This window comes from Chelmon rostratus, chromosome 6 (assembly GCF_017976325.1).
Source record: "Chelmon rostratus isolate fCheRos1 chromosome 6, fCheRos1.pri, whole genome shotgun sequence".
NCBI lineage: Eukaryota > Metazoa > Chordata > Actinopteri > Chaetodontiformes > Chaetodontidae > Chelmon > Chelmon rostratus.
The window spans coordinates 13,273,184-13,294,406 of record NC_055663.1 but is presented as its reverse complement, the minus strand read 5'-3'; the positions used below and the strand labels follow the sequence as shown (position 1 = coordinate 13,294,406).

At 42.4% G+C, this 21,223-nt stretch overlaps 1 protein-coding gene across 2 annotated transcripts; it reads right to left on the bottom strand.

Annotated features, from left to right (window-relative positions):
- Positions 1-1,362: 1,362 nt before the first annotated feature.
- Positions 1,363-20,969, bottom strand: LOC121607598 (ELKS/Rab6-interacting/CAST family member 1-like). 2 transcript variants are annotated; one of them, XM_041938495.1, is made up of 20 exons: positions 20,826-20,969; positions 18,674-19,471; positions 18,343-18,531; positions 15,213-15,504; positions 14,313-14,440; positions 14,089-14,166; positions 13,835-13,990; positions 13,523-13,690; positions 13,105-13,272; positions 12,843-12,980; positions 12,598-12,738; positions 12,224-12,364; positions 11,851-12,044; positions 9,431-9,566; positions 9,176-9,307; positions 8,035-8,195; positions 7,659-7,806; positions 6,285-6,380; positions 5,052-5,237; positions 1,363-4,283 (listed from the first exon to the last, which is right to left on the bottom strand). In XM_041938495.1, the coding sequence occupies exons 2-20, from the start codon at positions 19,217-19,219 to the stop codon at positions 4,146-4,148; spliced, it is 3,336 nt and encodes a 1,111-aa protein (XP_041794429.1). In that variant the 5' UTR covers positions 19,220-19,471; positions 20,826-20,969; the 3' UTR covers positions 1,363-4,145. The 2 variants fall into 2 exon arrangements, with proteins under 2 accessions (XP_041794429.1, XP_041794430.1); XM_041938496.1 differs by having other exon boundaries at positions 14,089-14,163.
- Positions 20,970-21,223: the final 254 nt, after the last annotated feature.

Below are 21,223 nucleotides of genomic sequence, written 5' to 3'. Positions count from 1 at the left end.
TACAAGCCAAGTTTTTTGGAATATATATTTGCGTCACAAGATAATCAGAAGAATGCCTTTTGGCTGCCACTAAATGAAATCTAGGGTCAACTATGTAATTAAGGGGGAGATTAACATCTTCGTCACTTCACAGCAGGTAATAACAATTAAGCCTGTGCAGCCATGGGGAATTTACACCTCGTGTACCTGTAATAAACTGACATTTAAATGTTGGATAATGTATGAGGACTGTGTGAGATAAAAAAAAAGGACAGATATAGAAAAATGTATTTTCACTCGGAGAACGTAACATTTACAGATGGTTTACAGTAGGTATCCTATTAAATCACACTGGGATGAGGAAAAATGTCAGATATAACACAGCTCTGCCACAGAACCTGGGTTCAAAGCACCATTTAGCAAGTTACTACCCTGCTTAGCTACCTTTAACCACCACTTTATAGTGTCTTTCCTTACATACTCAGAATGTAATGCATGTTGTCAATTCGTTTGTGAGGACCCCGGCCTCTTTAATACTGATGGGTGCATTCAAGAGCTCCACAACAAACCTTTTGGGCACTGCATGCACTTTTCTGTGGTCAGCAATCCCTCAGAATTGCTTGAGGAAACAACACAAAATTCATTGCAGTGGAATGTATGACATGATACACAAAGAAGCTCAAAAGACAGAAAGCAGTGTTCAGCTGTCCTGTGATGACATCCCATATTCCACATTGTTCACCCTGAGAGTTTGCATTCTTGACCTTGAAAACAGCAGTTTCAGACACAATTTCACCACAAGGTCCATTTAGTGTTCTGGAGCTTTCTGTGTGTTTATGAGCTCTGATAGCAGATCAAATATCTAGCAAGTCCATAACAATCTCTCACGTTTTTGGGAAGATTATGTGACACGACTGAAAGATCCAGAAGACATGATAAATGGACGTCATGTTCAGGTTCAATGTGAGTGCGAGAAGATGTTAGCAGCTATCTCACCACAAAGTTTCAGAGGCCAGAGTCAGCTCCTTCCCTGAAACCGCTGACACTGAAAAAGATATTTCTAAAGGAGTCATGTATTAAACATAACCAACAGGGAGGTCTGTGGCCAACTAATGTACAATTTCCAATCCGCGTGGTCTTCCTGCAAGGGTTTTAAGTAGTTGCACAGGATAAATATGGGTTTGAAATTTTTATTTTGATGCAATCTCCACTTTATTTATTTCCAATAATAAAATCTCTACAGTCTAAAACTACTAGGTGCCACTTAAGTATTCTTTCACCTTTAAATCGCACTAGCTGCAAATGTGAGATCAGTTGGAGAGCTAGTGTTCAAACTAGTTTAAAAACTGGTTACAGAATAAATCAAGCAATCACACATTTGAATGGAGCTTACAGTAGAAGTAATTTAATGAACAGATGTCCATCTCTGTGTCTTTTTGGAAAAAAAGAAAAAAAAAACAAGGCTTATAATTTATTTATTTACATACATACAAAATCCAAATAACTCACAAACATGTCTGTTTTGCTTTCTTTTTACACTGTTTGATTCTTAACACGAACAGACAGAAGGCAGTACATTTCTTATACAAACGCAAAAGAAAAATAACAAATATCATGAACTAGACAGAAGCCCCCTAATCAGCTCTGTGTTCCTCAATAAGGAGTCGAGAAAAAGAGATGACAAGACATTAAGGCAAGGGCAGGGACACACAGGCCAAAGTAAGGGAAAGGAAACACTTCAAAATAAAAAACAAAAAGCTTTCTTGGTGAAAGGTGAGGGGTCAAAAGAGATGGAGAGAAATTAGTCTCCACTACGAGAGGTTTGACAGACAAGAAGTACAAAAACAAGCATCCAACTAACATCCTCCCTGAACCAGGGTGTGTGCGTGTTCTGCATTCAGTAAAATTTAGCCATCTTAATCTAATCTGAAATCAATGAACTTCCAGGTGCAGTTTTTCCACTGTTTTGTAACATTATGTTCCTTTTATAACAGCAGGGGGGCGATGATGGCTGGGGACTTATTTTTATCCATCAGCTGTCATCTGTCAATGACATCAACCAACAAAAACCATTGACATAACAGGTAAGAAGACAACACTGGAATCTCAGGATAATACATTTACATCACCATACGGTGAAAATATAGATTTAAAAAAATGATTAGAAATAAATGCAAGAAAAGTACTCTCCCATCACACAGTCACGGTTTGAAAACGTTTGTAGTTCACACATTATTTTGACACAAAAGTTGTTTTTTTTGACACTTCTTTCCTCAGTTTCTGCTGAGGACACTAACTCGACGGTCATTTTGTTCAGAGCAGCTCGCTCTTCAAGATTCTGTGCAAACATTCAATGCATATCCATACAGTAAACATTTTTATATATATGTATTATATTTATATATATCTATAGAACATGACTTTCCGCAAGTTATGGCAGTACTGTCACACACACACATTTTGTCCTGCAGACAAAATTAGACACAAAAGACAACTGCACTGCTTTGAACTTCTGATATTTTTTTAAAAGAATGCACAACACCTTCCACTTAATTACCTTTATTCAGTCACTGTACGTGTTAAATATCACGTTATTTACAAACTGATCTAAAAAGTCAAAATCTGCTGAAAAGTGACTTTCATCTCTTGTAAATGTAGATGCACTTAGTAATTAAAAACCTCAGCCCTGAAGATTTCAAAAAATACAATTAAAGGAGGCATCACTTGCATTGGTAAGTGATCTGAAAACAAACAAGAAGAAAGGGGCATCGCTTGTATTCTTCAGTGATTCAGTCGACAAACTAAAGATCAGCTGGGCTTTAAGTAACATCTATAGAAACTTTGGATGAGACTGAATGATAACTGGATCAGATCAAAAGTTCTTACATCATGCCTTAGCACCAATATTACAGAGAAATGAATATCCCTGCATTAGGTCCAGTACTGATCTCTGTGCATGCTCCAAGGCCACGAGAACGTTCTCAAAAGAAACATTGCATACCTCATAATCAAGTGGACACTGTGTGCAAAACCATCTAAAACGTAATACGTCACAAAGAATAAAAGCTTCTTTTTTTTGTTTCCTCTCTCCCTCACGCTCATATTTGAGAACATGGTGTAACTAAAAGCTGACCTCTGATCTGTGTCAAAGGTCAGGCCTTGATCCCCCTCTCGTGCCAATGACCCAGCCACAGACTACACAGTAAAACGTACCTACAACTTAATCCCGGCTACAACGGCACAGCCACGGCTCCGAGCTGGGAGAGGAAACGTTTGGAGAACATGCTGCATTTATTTGGTTAAAAAGAGGCGTTAGGCCACCAGTAGCTGTGTTTCTAACTAGTGACTGGGTTCCAACCTACTAGTTAGGGGACGCTGACTAAAATAAAAAACAAGCATCTACATGGCACCATGATTTACCCACTGAACTCTGCTCCTCTCCGCTCCCCTCTAGGTGTAGCAGCTCCCCAGTTCTCTAAGACAAAAAGCGCTTTCCTGCCCCATGAACTGAATACATTTTCCCCTTTTAACTTGAAAGATTTGTGAGAGGAATCTAAGAGGTAAAAGACTGAGATAGAAGTGAGTGAGGTAACTGTGCTTGATCTAGCACTTCCTGCTGTGAATGAAGACGTCTAGGGAGAGGAAGGTTGGCAGTATACTCCAAGACTTTGTGCGGAAGTTTGCTTCTATCATCTGATATCCCGTCTCTCCCAACGCACCTGTCCCTGACTTACAGGTGTGCACTGATATTTTTCTAAATATACTACAAGCGAATCTGGTGAGTTCACGAATGCTAAAAGGGTGAGATTTTAACTTCTCTTCCCGCTGCGACTCCACCTTCTGCCAGGACTGTCATTGCATGAGCAGACCTCAGTTTGATTAATCCGATATCTTATCAGTGCCAAATATGACGACGTTTCCAGAGACTTTGTGAAAATCCCTAGTTCGATTCCCCAGGCCTGACATTACAGAGACACATGAGACAGGAAAGCGCTTAGGAATGAAAGTTTGTTCCAGGGTGGACGAGGGGAGCGAGGAAGAAAAGCTCAGTGGGGGTGAGATAATGCCCCAGCTTTCATCCTTCCAGGAGCCTCGTTGAGCGGAGGTAGGGGGCTCAGCTACAGGTTATGTGAAGACCAGGCGGCAGCTGTCTGAGGTCAGAGTTGTCAGCATGATTCCTCCAGGGCATTGACAACCTGCTCCAGGATATCGGGGCAGTAGTCTGCGATCTGCTGGAGAACAGAGTTGGCGTACTCCTGCAGCTCTCCGCTCTCCTTCTCACACACCTCCAGCTCCCGCTCCAACTGGAGGGAAAACGCGGGAATTAGTTTCTTTTAAGAGTTTCAATTCAACCGTCAAAAAAATTCAGCATTTTTCCCAAAAAAAATAAAAAGGCATATTTTGGCTTCCTGAACATGGTATGGGGCTAAATGAGAAAACTGTGTGAGGACATTTTATAAAAATTTTCCATTTATCTTCAATCTCCCATAAAGACACTATGCCTGATACAATTATGGACTACATCATCATGCAAATTAAAACACTAATGGAGGCTACTATGACTCCCATATTGACTTAATATTACATCAGGAATAAGTAAAAATGAGTAAACTAAATGAAATCAACTTTGTGATTTTGTTAAAATTGCCCCAAATTTATCTGCTTTCAAATCAAAATTTGAAAAACATTGACTGATCGATTGATACATCTTCCCCACTTGAACTTTTATTTCCTTAACTTATCAGATTTCCTTGATTTGGGGCTTATAGCTCATTGCTGCACTGGAGCTGTATTTTCTGTGTTATTTTCTCTCTTTATGTTGACTTTTAATCAGTTCCCCTTGAATTGATTTCATTTTCTTGACTGTGTTTGAAAGGTGCTGTACATATAAACTAAAACAGGCCTATTCATTTCATTTCATTCATTATGATCAATTAAGAAACAACCAAATGCTTAAAGTCAAACTGGTTAATTATTCATGCTAATATACCTGTCATTTTGAATAGAAATAACAAATTGACAATTACAAATGTAGAGATGAAAAACAGAGAGCGAGAGAGCTCCTCCCCTACCTGTTCGGCACTCATCTTCTGGAGCTCCTCCTCCCAGTCTTCAGGGTCGCTGTGGTGGTAGTGAGAGGGCGGTGTGAGCTGGCTGAGGATGCTGGGGTCCCGGTCATGGCAGAGGTCTGTCAGGTGGGCGATGTAGAGCTTGAGCTTACTGCGGTTCTGGGACAGGGCTAGAAGAGGGGGTATCATCTGCAGAAGGGGAAGAGAATGTGGCAGAAAGGGAGAAAGAGCATTAAGGAATATGTATAAAGGTAAAAGGGGGAAAAAGGGGTTTTTTCCATCTTACACAATAGAAGTTTAATGAATGCTTATGCTCATGTTTCAATGGTTGGACCTAATGAAAGACCCGAGCACAAATAAAAAAAATATTTTCCTGAGAGAAAAACAAAACATCACGATCCACATTCATGCTCACAAACCCATCACCATCTCACATTAGAGCCAACCTTGTCGGGTGCATTATTAGAGTATCTATGGATTATTATTTATGCATGTGCAGTTCAGCAAAGTGTCTTACAAAGCGACTTACTCAACCACCAATTACTGAGGTTAAAAAAGTTTTCCAATACAGCACCTGTCTGTGTGGGTCAAAATGTGAGGAGCTAATCATTGGTGTCAGAGCAGTGGCATGCAAAGCTAAGACGCTTTAGTTTGAGGCGGTAAGACCTCTTAGCCTGTGCATGCAAACGCACACAAACACACGCCACTCATCACTTTCCTATAAGCCACTAAAAGGCAGTAAATGAACCATGGGATGAGTGGTACGATCACGAAAGACCAAGCAATGATGACAATGACCATCAACAATAAGAAGAGAGGAATTACACAGTGCCAAAAAAGAAAACCACAACAAAAGGTAGATGAGTAAACATGCGACAAATACACGATGAAGAAAGGTTTGGCTTTTTAGACTAGCTCACCCTTCTGAACAAAATGGCTGAGAGAGAGAGAGGGGGAGGGCAAAAGGTTGGCTACGCCCAGATACCCTCCTCATCATCCTGTTAGCCACAAGGTAAGCCAGTCGCAGCATTAGGAAGGAACATTTGGTTAGTGTGTACGCAGACAAAAAAGGTACATAAACAGAGGAAAACTTCCTTTTCCAAATGATAGTTCCCTTCAGACAGTAGGCATCCCTTACAACAGACATCACCTTGTGAACAAATCAATTGCAGAAATGTTAGAGAAGCTGTTCAGTGATGTGGAAACATGACAAAATTGGTGGTGAGGTGAAGCTACCTGATCTGGAGAGGGTTTGTGATTTGTCTGGTCAGGGGCAATCTTCAGATGGTCATCCTCATAGTTGTCTGCCATCAGTTTCATTCTGTTCTGGGTCTGTAAATTAAAGACGGTAAGAATGAAAAAACACGTCAGTAACATGACGGAAAAAAAGAGGTAAGAACAGTAGAGTGACATCATTTAAAAAAAGATTTAGAAAGCTGGAATGGAAAAGTTAAGCATAAATAAGCTGAGGTTTGGGATGTGTTTACATGAACAGTCAGACAATAGGCCTTTTTCACAGCAGATACGTTGACTCACAGTGTGAAAAGCACAGGTGTTTCTATTTGTGTCCCAGTAAATCATGAGTGTGACAGCGAGCCAGCATGCACAACACCAGGACCCCAAAACCGAAGCAGCTAAATGGGATTCAGCCATTGGTATTTTACTATCTACACCTGTGCTTTTCAATGCCACGCCAGAGACACACAGGAGGTAGAAGCGCCACTTGTTTCCTTTCTGTGCCCATGTTAACCAATCGGGCTGCTCAGACAGAGCGTGCCAAGGCTGGCTCTCGTTCTGCAGTGATAGTTTCAGCGTCTCTTATTCTCTCTGCACACCGCAAGAGAATCTGGCAAAAATAAAGACCCACTATGCTAATTTCCTACAAACTATAGAAATTGCCAATCCTTTTAATTGACTGAAGCTCTATAAAATATGTCCCAGGTTGCTAAAAAACACTTTTAGTCTCCTCTGCTATACAGGACTGAGTTCTATCACTCAATCATCATACTGGTCAAACATTTAATATAGATATTTCAGAGAATTATGCCCGTTTTAAAATCTATTTTTTGTACAGAATTGACTACTGAGTGAGTCTTATATGTAATTACCCCAATATATATTTCAAAGTAAAATTGGGCGAGATTTAGGAGACAGAGATTGCACAAGTTTAAAACCTTTGTGTGGAGTGAACACAGAGCCAGTCAGGAGTCTGTCTGATATGGAGCCATTGTTTTAGCTTACTTTCTGATTGGCTCATACTTAGAGAGCAGGAGTGTATGGTGGTCTACATTCAGGGACATCAGATACTGTTGGTAGAAAAAGTTACCCCCCAGTGTCACAGATACTCAGGGGTTTTATGATAAAGACATACTATAATGGTTATTGGCATGAAACTTTGCAGTGTGCCTGGTGGCTGTTACTGACACCCAGAGTCCCATTTTTCCAACAGTTTTCTGGTAAGACCACAGAGTCCCTCCACTCTATTCTCTACTGGTGAACACATTCTGTGTGAGAGACATGTGGGAAAGACAAATGGAAATTACATGACTGTGTGTAATCACCACCTCAGTCATATATTCCCACCATGGATACCAGCAGCCCCCTCCCCACCTGCTGCTTGAGCTGTTGCACCAGTCTGTCCTTCTCCCGCTTCAGCAGAGCCACCTCATCCTGGGTCTTCTTCTTTTTAGAGGAGGACAACTCCAGCAGGGCAATGTTCGCATCCTTCTCACTGATAGCAGCCAACAGCGCCTCCTGCCTGTTAGGTAAAACAACATGGCATTTAACCACACAAGTAAATAGCTCAATTATCATTTATTATTCATTGTGCAAAATCATCCTGCCAGCTTGGTGAAGGCCAGAATTGGATGACATTTTACAAGAAGAAGGTAGCAATCAATTCTCCACAGTCTAGTCCACCCTACTGTGTATGTGTGTGTGTGTGTGTGTGTGTGTGTGTGTGTGTGTGTGTGTGTGTGTGTCTTACTTCATCTCCAGCACCTCCTCCAGGTGTTTCCTGCGCTCAGCTCGCAAGGTTGAGAGATGTGCCTCTTTCTCACACAGAGACTGCTGGGTGGAGGCCAGCTTGGCCCTCATGGACTCCAGCTCCTGCTTCACCTTCTCCATGGCCCCCAGCAGCTCCTCCATCTGGACACACAGACACACACACACACAGACACAAAAACAACAATTTAGTCATGAACAGAGTAAAGCAGATCACCTAAATCCATCAGTGAAAGCACAGGGGTTTTGTGAAAAAAAGGGGGTTTTCATGACTTGACAGTATAAACTGCTCTAATAAGAGGCAGGGGCAGCAGAATTCATGGGGGCTTTTGGGAAGGACTAGGAGTCAAGTATTACACAGATACCATTAAAACCAAAGTGCTAAATTTCATTTACCTGTTATTCATTTAAAGGGGCACAAAAGTACCATTGTTTTGTATCAATATATGGTTTAATTACAATTGGTCAAATGAAAAGAGTAATTAATTCATCCCCAAATGATCAATTTTATTGGCTATTTTCTACCGTATTAGCCAAACACTTATATCAGCATTGCTATGTTTCATAAGCAAACAGCAGGTAAACAAAATAACAAGAAAATTACATGGGCTGGAAACAGCAACACCTTACAACATAATGCAATTCAACAACATCAAAAATGATCAACTTTACAAATGCATTTATTGCAGGGTTGTTGCACAGGATTGCATGAATCGTAGAGGCGCTGCTGTTATTGTATCCACCCCTGTAAGTGTTGTTGCTCACTGATGGAGGTCACACGTACTGGGCTCATACCTTGGACCACTTAAAGTGGGCGAGGTTGGACTCATGCATTGGTTTGAGTGAGTGCTTCTGAGAGGCAGTGTGTAGCGGAGAGAAAACAAGAGAAAACGATAAGATGAAAGAACTGAGAAAGAGACGGAGGCCAGAGGAGTGGAGGGAGGTGAAGAAAGGATGAGACAAACCACAATGGCAGCATAAAGGTGAGGGAGAAAGAATCTCAGTATATGAAGGTGTTTATTTTATCTATATACAAGTATGTTTAGATGTGCTGTAGGTATGATCCTGTGGCTTGAGTAATATTGCTTTGTCATATGTGTGTGTGTTTAGGGAACGTTGCGTACCTGTTTCTCCTGGAGCGACCTGGCCGCCTCCTCCTGCGCCAGTACCATCTCTCGCTCAGCTGTGATCTGAACGCTCTCCCTCAAGGCCTCTTCCAGCTCCTCTATGCGCTCCGCCTTCTGACGCAGAGTGTCCTTCACAGCAGGAGTTGGAATTATAGTATGTTAGACACTGAACTAACAAGTCAGCACCAGCAAATGAATGTTCGATGGAATGCAAGGTTCATGCAGTCCAAGTGAGCTACACACATGCCTCACCTTCACCTGCTGGGAGTTCTCAGACAGGTTGTCCTCCCTCTTCCTGGCCTCCTCCATGAGTCGAGCATTCCTACTCTTCTCAACCTGCTCCTTGTGCTTCAGAGATGCCACCTTCTTCGACTGGTCCTTCATCTGCCTACAATGGACATCACGGCATAGATGGGAGAAGTCACCAGTTGTGTATATGTTAGACTATGATCCGACATGACATGTAAATGTAATTAGGGATGCACAATATCTATCAGGCCGATAAAGTATTCTCCAATAATGGGAAATCTGTATTATGCATGATTCCGATATTGAAATTATAGCAACTTTATAGAGCCAATTATACAAACCCAAACTGCCCAAAGTGTAGCATCTACAGACTCTGATACAGTAGGTGGTGGTATGTGCCGTTAAACTTAGCTTGCTGTCTGCCAATAAACACAAATGAGAAAAAGGACAAGTGCAGCATGCTGTTCTCAAGCTCATGACATCACACTGCTGCACACAGGGAGAGCCACACAGTGTAGACTGTAGTGGATGTTTTTTTTTCTTGTTTTGTTTTAGGTTGAGAGGAAGACAACACAAATCATATGTAGTGATGTCAGTTTGATTTGGTTAGGTCACAGCTATGGATAATTAAGTCGTCCATATTTTCTCACTACATCTTAGCTCTTCTTACCCTCAGGTGTGCATAAAGCACAAGGTGACTTCTTATTAAAATACAAAAATGTGAAAATCATTGGTCATCTTTTCAGTATTGAGATCATCAGTATCAGGTGGAAAAAAAAAAATCAGATTTAGCATCCGTAAATTTAATTTATCATTCCAATTAAAATGAGATGGTAAATTGGGGAAAGGTGCAAACAAGTTATGTTTTAAAAACAGATATGCACTCAGCCTCTGGGACTGAACATGTTAACAGTCTGGTGCAAAAAACATTTTTGGCCTGCATAGCTAATTTCCCCATTAATTACAACAGAATGGGCCTTATGGGCATGGCCACTTTGAGGAACAGCTAACTGTGAGGTTTCAGCAACCACACTTCATTTGGCCTGCCTCAGCTCCACCCAGGCTTCATCTCTTTGCCCATTTCTGGATTATAAGGAATCAGAAACTGCCGAGACGGTGACGGCCAGAGCCGATGTTACTGAGCTTCACAACGACTCTTCTGAAACCTATGGGTGACTTCATGGAGACTGCTTACATGTTTTATGCAGTGATGTGCGACAAATAAATAGGGGTCTGATTCCAATTGATGAGTGGAAGCACAGCAAGCATATTTCAATATATCACTGTTTTCACACATTAGGGCACATCAATGTACGTCTATGTAGAATGTTTATGTCAGATATAATTGTACCAACTGATCATGGAACGCTAGGTAAATCAAGTGTCAGGCAGCAAATTAAAGGCATTTTTATAATGAGTACGGACATAAATATATGTGAACCTCTTTTAAAACACACTGACATGACAGTTACGACCGAAGCCAAAGACTTGCTTTTGGTAAGATTTTAGAGTTCCTTGCAAAGAGTCAAACTCATTTGACTCAAGGTAAAAAGCAGAACAATAAGGCAAAAGAGGAAAAGTGAGCATCAACAGAAGTAAGAGGAAAGACAAAGAGTTCAATATGTCAGGACAAGGCAGTTGCTTGTGGCACCACATACTGTGGAGAGGTAGGAGGTGGAGAGAAATGTGAGAAAAGGACAAAGCGAGTAAGGATGTCAGGGTCAGGGAGGGAGAAAAAGAGCAATACTAACCTTGAGGCCAAACTGGTGGGGTGAAAGATTTCCGGTGCAAAGACAAGAAAGCAGTAAAGAGAAAAACAGACTCAGACCAGCAAGATGAGTCAATATGAAGAAAAGAGTAAGAGCTCTAGGATTATGTGGTGTCTTTGGCTCTGGTGTCACAAGGTCACATCGTTCACCACATACGCATACAAGCACAAGACAAACATTGCAGAAACATTACATGAAAGATAAATTGCCTTTCCCAACTCCTGCAGACGGATCAACAAGCTGCTAATAATGTTCACCATATCAGCTTTCAAAGCAAAAACCGCTAAGATGCCACATGGCAGATGGCCAAATTACACTAAAGTCCACCATTTAATGTGCTGCAGGGCAATGTTCTCCAGAGTGACATGATGTCACTGAAGGAAAATTTAGTGGTCACAAGCCCAAGCTAGAGGAAGGACGAAATCAGATAGCAGAAAGCACAATGTAGCTGCCTGACACCACAAATAAACAACACAGCATGTACATGTAATCATTCAAAACGTCTCACACAAAATCTGTACATTTTGAACCTTAAGGATAGTTCTTATTCCAGGGCTAACAATCACAAACTGACATTCATTAACTACTGTGTAAAGACAAGGGCGGAGCTTGAAAACGTGGTGCAGAGTCACCAGCATGTAAGTTTCCACCCACCTCTCCAGCTCACTGATCTTTTTGTCCTTGTCATTCTTCTCATTCTCCATTTCCCGAAGGATCTCCAGCAGGCGGTCCACCTCAGCCTGGGCCTTGCCAGAGTCCTCTTTGTGGCGAGCCACTTCCTGCTCAAGGTTCTTAATGCGCTCGGCCAGCTCTGTGTTGGCCTGAGCCTCCAGGGCTGCATTTTGAGCCTGACAAAACACAGGGTGCTGGTTAGAAAGCAGTTCACTTCAGTGTCCACAGGTAGGCATTAGATAAGTGAAAATTCAAAAGTGGCAGACTGTGTCATAATCATATAAACACTGAGTAACATCATCTTGATGCTGAGCCAGCACATGAGTCGGCTGATTTCACTATTTGAAGATCTCACTCTCTTAAGCTGGTTCTCCAGTTTGAGGCACTCCTCCTTCTTCTGCTCCAAGGTGATCTCCAGACTCTTGAGTTTGGAGTCCTTCTTCAACCCCGAAGAGGCCAGGGATGATGCATGCTCCTTCAGGTCCAACAGAGACGTCTGCAAATACACACAACCACATGCACTGAAGTAAAGAAGCTGTTCCAGCTTATTAAGCTAATAGAGCACAGGACTGAGGAGACTGACAATACATTAGATCTAATACAGGTATCTATGACTCATGGAAAAAGAGACTAATGGTAGCAGTGATATTTCATTTTATTAATAGAATCAAAGTAAACAACAGTTTGCCTGTGTTTGTGTGAGCTTGTGTTCATGCATCCGTTTCTCACCTCTCTGTCTGACAGGTCTCCCTGCAGTAAACTCAGTTTCTCCTTCAACTCTTTCAGCTCCTTCTTGTTACAGTCAAGCTCCTCTGTCTTCTCCCGATCGTCTCTGTCTCGCTGCTCCTTTAGACGCTCAATGATGCGCTCCTAGGAGGAAGGACAGACAACGATCACATGTGCTGCCTTCACAAATGTAACCAACCACATACACACATACATCACTACAAATGAAAATGCAGACATAAACTCACCTTTTCGGCAAGAGACTCCTCCAGTGTGGTGAGAGCAGTGTCAGTGTTGGAAGTATCAGCCTGCAAAGACTTCACTCTCTCCTTGAGGCTGCTCATCTGCTTCTCCTTGTCCCTCAGCTGCTCCTGCAAGTTCTCAATCTGCAGAGCAAATACAGTCAAAATGAGCATCAATCACAGACATGCATCGCAGCATGATGGATGCATCTTGATGGTTATTTCAGAAAAAAACAAGATCTTTGAAACAACTTTTTGCCCAAATCACCTTCTTCTGTAGCACATTAACTTTGCGCTCCTTAACCTCCAGCATGTCCTTGAGGTCGTGGATCTCCCCGTTGAGTGTGCCTTTCTCTTCTGACATTTCTTGGATCTGCTTGCTCTTCTTATTCAGAGTTGCCTCCTTCTCTTCCAAGCGCAGGCGCAAGGCATCCACCTGGCCAGGAAAAGGTAGACAACTTACAACTGTCACTCACCATAACTGTGTCATGCACAAAAGTTTAAAATAAATAATCTTTCTTAACATATGGTAACTCTGTGCTTTTGTTTGTAGTACTGTCAGTCTGAAGCAGCAGGAACAAGTCCCTCCTCTCACTGTACAACATATGAACTCTTTAAAGTGCCCTTGCTATAAACCTATGCCAAAGTCCTCTGGGCACAAGTGTATAGATATGTATCTGCTGTACCTCTGTCTGCAAGATGGCAGCTCGCTGCTCCTTGGCAGTGAGGGACTCCTTGAGGACTTCAATGTGCTGTTTGCTGTCTGAGAACTGGTTGGTGAGCGTCTCAAGCTTGGTCTGCAAGCCAAGAAGCTCAGTGTCCTTCCTGGAGAGGTCCTGTTTCACCTGCTCCATCTGAAAAATATGAGGCCAGGAGGGAAAGAAACCAAGAGGGAGGGAGGGAGGGACATGACACTTAGCAAACTGAAGTCTGTGTCCTCCTGAATGTAAGATTCAGCAGTCCAGTCAAGCTCAACTCCATTTCATGCCATCTCAGACCTTGTTCTTCATGAACTTGGTGTGGCTGCGGTAGACCTCCATCTGTTTCATCTCCTCCTGACGCTCCTCGCAGCTCAGGAGTCCGTTGGATTTCAGCATCAGCAGCTCCTCCTCCATGTCTCTCAGGCTCCGCTCCATTGAATTGATTTTTGCATCCTGGGGTTAATAAAGAGGAGTTCATGCACATATCATGGCACATGTGTCCAAAAACACAACAAACATACTCAAACACACTCCTCTAGTTAAACCCTCACCTTCATGTCAATGACAGTCTGTAGAGCTTTAGTTTTGGTGGACTCGGGGGTTCCCTCGTATCGCCGGTGCAGCTCCTGCTGGGTGCGATGAAGAACATATTGCACGTATGTATAAAATATATAAGTACAGTTTCAAACCAGAGTATAAATATGATAAAACAATAGACAGCAACCAGACTTATGAAATGTTAAGTTATATCTTTCATGATTGGACTGAACAATACCTCTCTTAATGCAGTGATCTCTCTGTCTCTCTGGTCCAGTAAGCTCTCAAGGTGATGCCTGTGCATCTCTGCATCAGCGAGTCTCCTGGTCCGCTCCTGGTCTTCCTCTGATGCCTTGGCAGATGGCCCTGAGACAGAGCGCATAACAATTTGGTTGCCATGATAACATAAAGACATTTGTGTAGTTGAAAGTCTTTCTAAAAGTCAACCTGTGCATTGTAAGCCACATGGTTAACCCACAGATGCTAACACAGGAGCTAAGACTTTGTTTAATGCTTCAGACAAAAGCTCATCTGTTCAGCAGGGAAGGACATCTAAAAGCATTGATTCATGCCTCCACAGCCAACACAAAACAAAAACAAATAACCAAATATAACATTTTATTTTATTCATAAAAGATATTCTCAGGAGTTTAATTTGTTTTAGGATTTCTTCTCAGTTTCTGTATCTGGTTTGTCAAATATAATATCTGTTGTATTTGGTGTCGGGAAGACCAAAACATAAATTTTTTGTTAGACATCTATGCAAAGGTCAATGCATGAAGCCCTCAGATGTTCTTAGCCTCAGAAGCAAACTTGGGTTTAAAGTGTGCATTGGTTGGGTGGAGCTGAGGAGGAATCATCGTAGCTTTCAGTTGTAGCCTGAGACCGAAACCTTTTAAGACCTTAAATATTTGTTGAACAAACGTGTTAACTTTGTAATTCAGAGTTGGCTGGTTTTCCTGTACACTTAAATACTGTTTTGTAAAAGAATCAGAATCTACTGGCTAATAGAAGAACTGCTCTGTGGTACAGTTCTCCACTGGATCCACAGTGTTTCTTACATGTAAACAGCCACATCTCCATTGATACTTTATGAGGATCAATTAGCCGTACACACGACTATCCCCGAGGCTCAAACCTTTGCTCTGCAGCATCTCCAGAAGTTTCTTGATGGACTCGTCTCTGGCTCCCAGAGTTTGCTTCTGTGTGTCAATCCTCAGTTCCATCTCCTCCAGGGTCTTTCTAAGCAGGAAGAGCTCTTTGGCCTGCCTCTCGTGCTCGGCCTGTAGCCGCCGGTAGTTCTCCTCCGTAGGTTCAGACGTCAGGGCCAGGTCACGGCCTTGGCTGGCGGGGTCTTGCTGGAGGAGCTGGTTCAGGTCCCTCTGGATCCTCAGCTCATCCTGAAGAGCCTGAACGGTCATCTGGAGGTGCTAGACTCAAATAACAGCCACACATTAATTTGTTAACATTCATCTGTTCTTAAGTCTGTTTGCTAGACTTTGCTGCAAAATGATGTACTCAGGGGTATATGAGGTGAAGGAAATTTATTGATGATTAATAATACAGAGGGAGGCTCCCACCTCATTTTATGGGAATGATCAGGGCAGAATATTGTGTTACAGCCAGTTAAAAATCAGCCTCTAACCATGACTGAAAATGTAGTGATGCCCTGACAGATGCACCACCAACAGCCTGCTTTGTGGACAGTGTTACATTTCATGCACAGAGAAATACAAGTGGTGAAACACAATCAGCCTAGTATAGTATTGCATTGTTTGTGGCATCTGACGCCAGGGACACTTGGCAGAGTTGCTGTTAGACAGTAACACAAGGCTGTGTTACACTCTGGTCTGAACCAGCTGTGAGCGTTTTCAGACGACAGAACAAAGGGAGAAGTCAGTGTCTGCCTTCGTTTCTCTCTGTCCTCCTCCTCCAGCCCCCTCCCCTCTCCTTCCTTTGTCATTCTCTTCTTCGCCCTCCACCAGCACACACTACTCTCCTCCTCACACACACTATTCATCCACCTTGCCTGCTTGTGCCCCATCTCTTCCCTCCAATACTCTCACCTCTCTTCTCACTAACCCTCCCTTTCCATCACCCTCTCCACCCCGTGACTAAGGCTGACTCACTGCTGTGACTGCACAGTCCACCCCCCAACACACACGCAGGCAGATGCGTGCACGGACAAGGACACACAGACACACAACTTCTCCCTTCCTCAGCCCCCGAGGAGAGACAACAGTCAGGTGTTTGAGAGAGCACAAATAGGAGATGTGATCCAAACACTAATAAGTCACAACTCGGGACATCACAGAGTGCACAGAGAACAAAGCCTCTGCTACACATCAACCACAGCACTGGACAAACTGTATACAAGTCAAAATGTTAATGATGCTCATATCTGCTCTAATAACTCAAGTACTGCTGTATGTCACTTGGTAAAACATCACTAGCATTTCATAAATGTGACATTTTATCCATGTGTCACTTAACATAATAGCAGTCACTTATCAGAGAATGACAGGTATAAATGCCTTCTGCTGTAAATAAGGATTTTGGAAATCTCTTGCCAGCATGCATTATCAGCAGAAAAGCTCATCAAAATGACACACATAAACATACAATTGCAGACGTATTTACTGTCAGTTGGACCTACAGTCAATAAGGACATGCAATTTAACTGAAGCCGTAATTAGCCAAATGCCTTTAAATGTGAGTGAGAGTGTATGTGTCCGTGCTTTCTGTTGTATGTGTGCCAGCGTGGGAGGTGGAGGCTGACATATGAAAGCAGACATCTTTAAATTACAACACCCACTGATTAGCCCTGCGCTAGTCAGGCATTACTGGGAATTAGTCCACAGTGTGATTTTGTGACTCAGCAGGAGTGAAAACCGCAAATTACACAGATCTGCCCATCCATTAAGAATCACAGCGAAACAAAGACCATTGCTCTTCATTAATTAAACTTCATTTGCACAATTCCCACAACATATTGTTGGTTTTTAAAATAGATCTTGCACCTATAGTTAATGTTATTAAACATATGCTTTTCAAACATGTGTGCAGCAGTATGTATACATGCATAGAGGTCAACACAAATGAAAAAGAAATTGACCTCAAATTTTGCAAACCCAGCATCACTATACTTTAGATCTTTAGTATGGAAGATAAAAACAAGTGAAAACTGACTTAACAGTGATAACAGGGAATGGAAAGCATATGGATATACTGCACCTAAAATCAGAAATGATGCAATTTGGATGAATGGCAACACATATTCAACTCTACAAGAATAAGTCCAATGTTGTATACTTAATTTTAACAGACAATGGAGGTGGAGGTGTAAGGACTCAAAAGTAGAAGTTTCACAACGTGTTTTTAAAAAGCTGGAACTTGATAAAATCTTGTAAGTGAAAAATCAAAAAGGAATCAAAGCAGTCAGCACCAAGTTACAGACATACAGTGCATGTCCACACTGACTGTCATATTCAATAGGTGTATTTTCTTCTATTGAAACCTAGTGTGCTCTCAGTACTCATATTCATATTGAGTGATTATTTTCAATCCATCCAAAGTATTATAAAAGCCTTAAATGTGAATTCTACAGTTTTGCTACGGATTTCCATTGAAAGACAAATGTAAAACATTTTTTCTTTATCTGGATTTTCATCATTTCACCTCAATGTATCATATCACCTGTGTCTATAGGTTGTGGATAAACCAAAAGAGAACGATAAGTTCAATGTTCTTGACGGGCACGTAAGCAAAATACTGAATAAAAAGTGCCATTGAGAACAGCTCCTTTAATAATCCTACCTGAGACATCATTCAGGATTTGGTTTCTTATTTTCTGCTGTGGTTAAACTACTATACATACAGACAAATTTACATTTTTGCTTTCTCCACATTTTTATCCTGCCCACCACATCCAGCATTTTATAAAACACACAGAAATGCTAATGCCACCATTAGTCTTATGGCCTCTTTCATCTATTAAGCATGAGCATATAGCTGCATATAAGAGGATTAACTAGATGTTCAAAAACTGCCTCTAACCTATGCAGAGAGAGACGAGAGAGAGAAAGAGAAACATATTTGTACTAAAGCTGACAGAGTAGGTGAATTGCATTCATCCAGTCAAACATGTCTGATCCAGGTGGATTGGTGATGCTACTTTGATTGAGAAACATTTGATTATGAGCTCAGAAACACTGATTTTGAGGCAACATCTATTCCATCTATTCAAATCAATATAGGGGAACACTCACCTGTGCTTCATCTTGAATCACACGATATTGTTCCTTCCAGACAGTGATCTTTGACACCTCATCTTTCCTGAGAGCTCGCTCCTTTTTTAATTCTGGGCTCCAAAAGGTCTTGATAGAATTCATGGAGGAACTGAGCTTGCTCTCTTTAACTTCCACTTCTCGCCGCAGCATCTCATTCTCACGGAGAACCTGAGAAAGGAAGATAAAGGGGTGGAACATAAATATTGTACAGGTGTTCTACGAAAGCTAGCAAGTCAAACTCTTCATCAAAAATTCCACATCCTTCAAAGAGACAATCTGCAAACTGGCAGAAAAACAATGAGCAAAATACCTCTTTCAGTTGGGCCTGCAGGTCCAGTATGGTGTTGTCTCTGGCCTGCCTTAGAGAATGGGGCACAGTGGAGGCCATGTGGTGGTCCCCAAAAGCTAGAGCATCGCCTGCCATCATTCCTGCTGGCAGCACAGCATTGCCAGGCACTGAGGTGGAGATGTTGGGGGTGCTGGCGGCCACAACTCCACTGCTGTTGCCCCGTGACCCATATGTCACCCTCTGTCTCCCCATGGTAGTCACTGTCCCACCACTTTTGGGAAGGTGGTCGCCTCCCATAGCAACCTCATTGTCACTCAGGTACATTGGTCCTGAGGTGGCATACGCAGCGTTGAGGGACTGGATGTTCTCCATGGAAAGTGTCTTGCCTCCCGCTCCTCCAGGACCCCCTCCACTACCTCCAGTGCTGTTGGTGCGACGGTGGCCCATCCGAGGAGAGCGGGGAAGGCGAGGGGAACGGCCAGATCCCTGATTACCAGTACCACCTCCATCTCTTCCTCCACTATGGTTGGCATCCCCTCTGCCAACAGAGCGGGCACTACCATACATCTTCCGCTAAATAGAAGAATTGAGCTGACAGCAAAAGTGAAATATGACCTCAAGTATCTGTATATATATATTCTAACTAACTTTGTGGTTGTGACTTTCACTAACTGTGTGAATGTGTGGTGGTGATCCTGCTTCAAGTGGAGACTGTGGGCGCAATGTTCATGATAATATAGAGGTCTGACGCTGAGACAATGTAGACAGACTTTCCTCTTCCAGCAGGAGCTCTCCCGTCTTACAAATTATGACACCAATCTGTAAAGAAAACACAGTTGCTCCCTGTTAAGTGCATAGCAATGGCATACATGAGGCATAAGTTATCAATTAAGCATGTAAAACTGACAAAACCCAACTGAATCTGCATTATATGGGCTCACAATGTTGTACAAGCCAGAGGTTCCCAACATGCAGTGTAGGGTCCACAGAACATCATTACAGAGGTCTCCATCAGTCTCCAGCAACACGCAGAGTACTACATTTAACATCTGCTCCAGGTTTTAACATTTAGTGAGACTGAGTAGGGATGTCCACTCCGTGCTTAGTTTTCACTGTCCCTCTTGGATTCCCTCATGCAGTACAGATTATGTAACTGTATAAAGTCATGTCCACGTAGAAAATTCTTCTCAAATGGGGTCCCTCAGAACAAAGTCCTTGCTAATGGACCTCAGATGTGGGACGGTCTAGGACCCTCAGTTTTTAGGTTTATCCTTTACAAAGGTGTAGTTGACTGCTGTAACGTTTGAACTGTCCTTCTGTCAGCCTCGTCGAACAATCTGAGTCAAAGTGATGGTATCTAACGTTACAAAGTAGACTTCAAATGGCTTTATGTGCGAAAAAATACCTGGCTTGTGCTGCGTTTTTTATTTTTATTTTGATTGAACAGAATATCCACCACAGCCATTTAACTGGGCAGTCTGCGTGGCCTTGCTAGCAGCTAACGTTACGTTAACATACCGGCTAACGGCAGAGGCTGACATGTCTACCTTTAACTTCGCATTGTCCTTAAAATGTAGTCGGTTGCTTGAGAAGTGTGTAAAATTAGTTCGTAGATTCTGTGTGCCAAATCTTTAATTTAGAAATCGTTGTTCCAACGTGCTGACGCTGTGTATTAAAACTAGCAAGGGAGGGAAAAGGGGTTGTCCATGGTGGACATCGCACGGGGGAAAAAATCTCCCTGCTCGTAAAGATTGAACACAGCAGACTATTAAATAGATAGCTAGATGCCTGACGTGATAAACTAATTGCATGTGATGTCAAAATGTGACACGTTAAACCAGAATTGAAGCATTTCCACAATCCGAACGGCACCGTACAGGGTCTGCTTTGGAGACACCCACATCAAACCATATCCATTTTCCTCCAGCTATAGCATTACTGAACGGCTTTTCGTTTTAAGCTACGGTTTTCCTCATTCACAGGGTCGCATACCCAGCCGCGGGTGTCGTAATTATCTAGAAAAGAGCTAAAATGGCAAAAGCACATACGTTTAACGCTAGCTCGCCTTGACATATGGAGGCTAGTCCATCCAATTTCTGTGGTCAAGCAGAACCTCTTATTTTTTTCTCGCTAACACAATAGCCAGTGGTGAAAACCTCTCCAAACAAACTACCTTTCTCGTTGTCTGGTGGAGCTCAAACCGGTGCCAATACTGAATCCTCTGTCAAATGGAAATCAGCTGCAAAAACCGTCATTTTATGTTAATAACTCGGTAGATGTCTATCTGATTTTCCCATCTTTTTGCCAGCAGTACCAGCGGCTCAGGAGAGCCAGGGCGCCTCAGTGACGTCAAGCCTCCTGTGCGCGCTCACGAGTCTTCCTCGCCACGCTTGAGTTTTGAACGCGCGCTCACGAGCTTGAGGTGGGGGGGGTGGAGAGAGCAGCAGAAAGCAGGCCCAAAAACATTTTTACAAGAAATGCACAGCTTTGGATAAATGTGATGGGATAAGAAATAGTTGTGGTCACACTCTGGAATGTTAAAATATTATATTAGTGAGCAGGGACCGACGG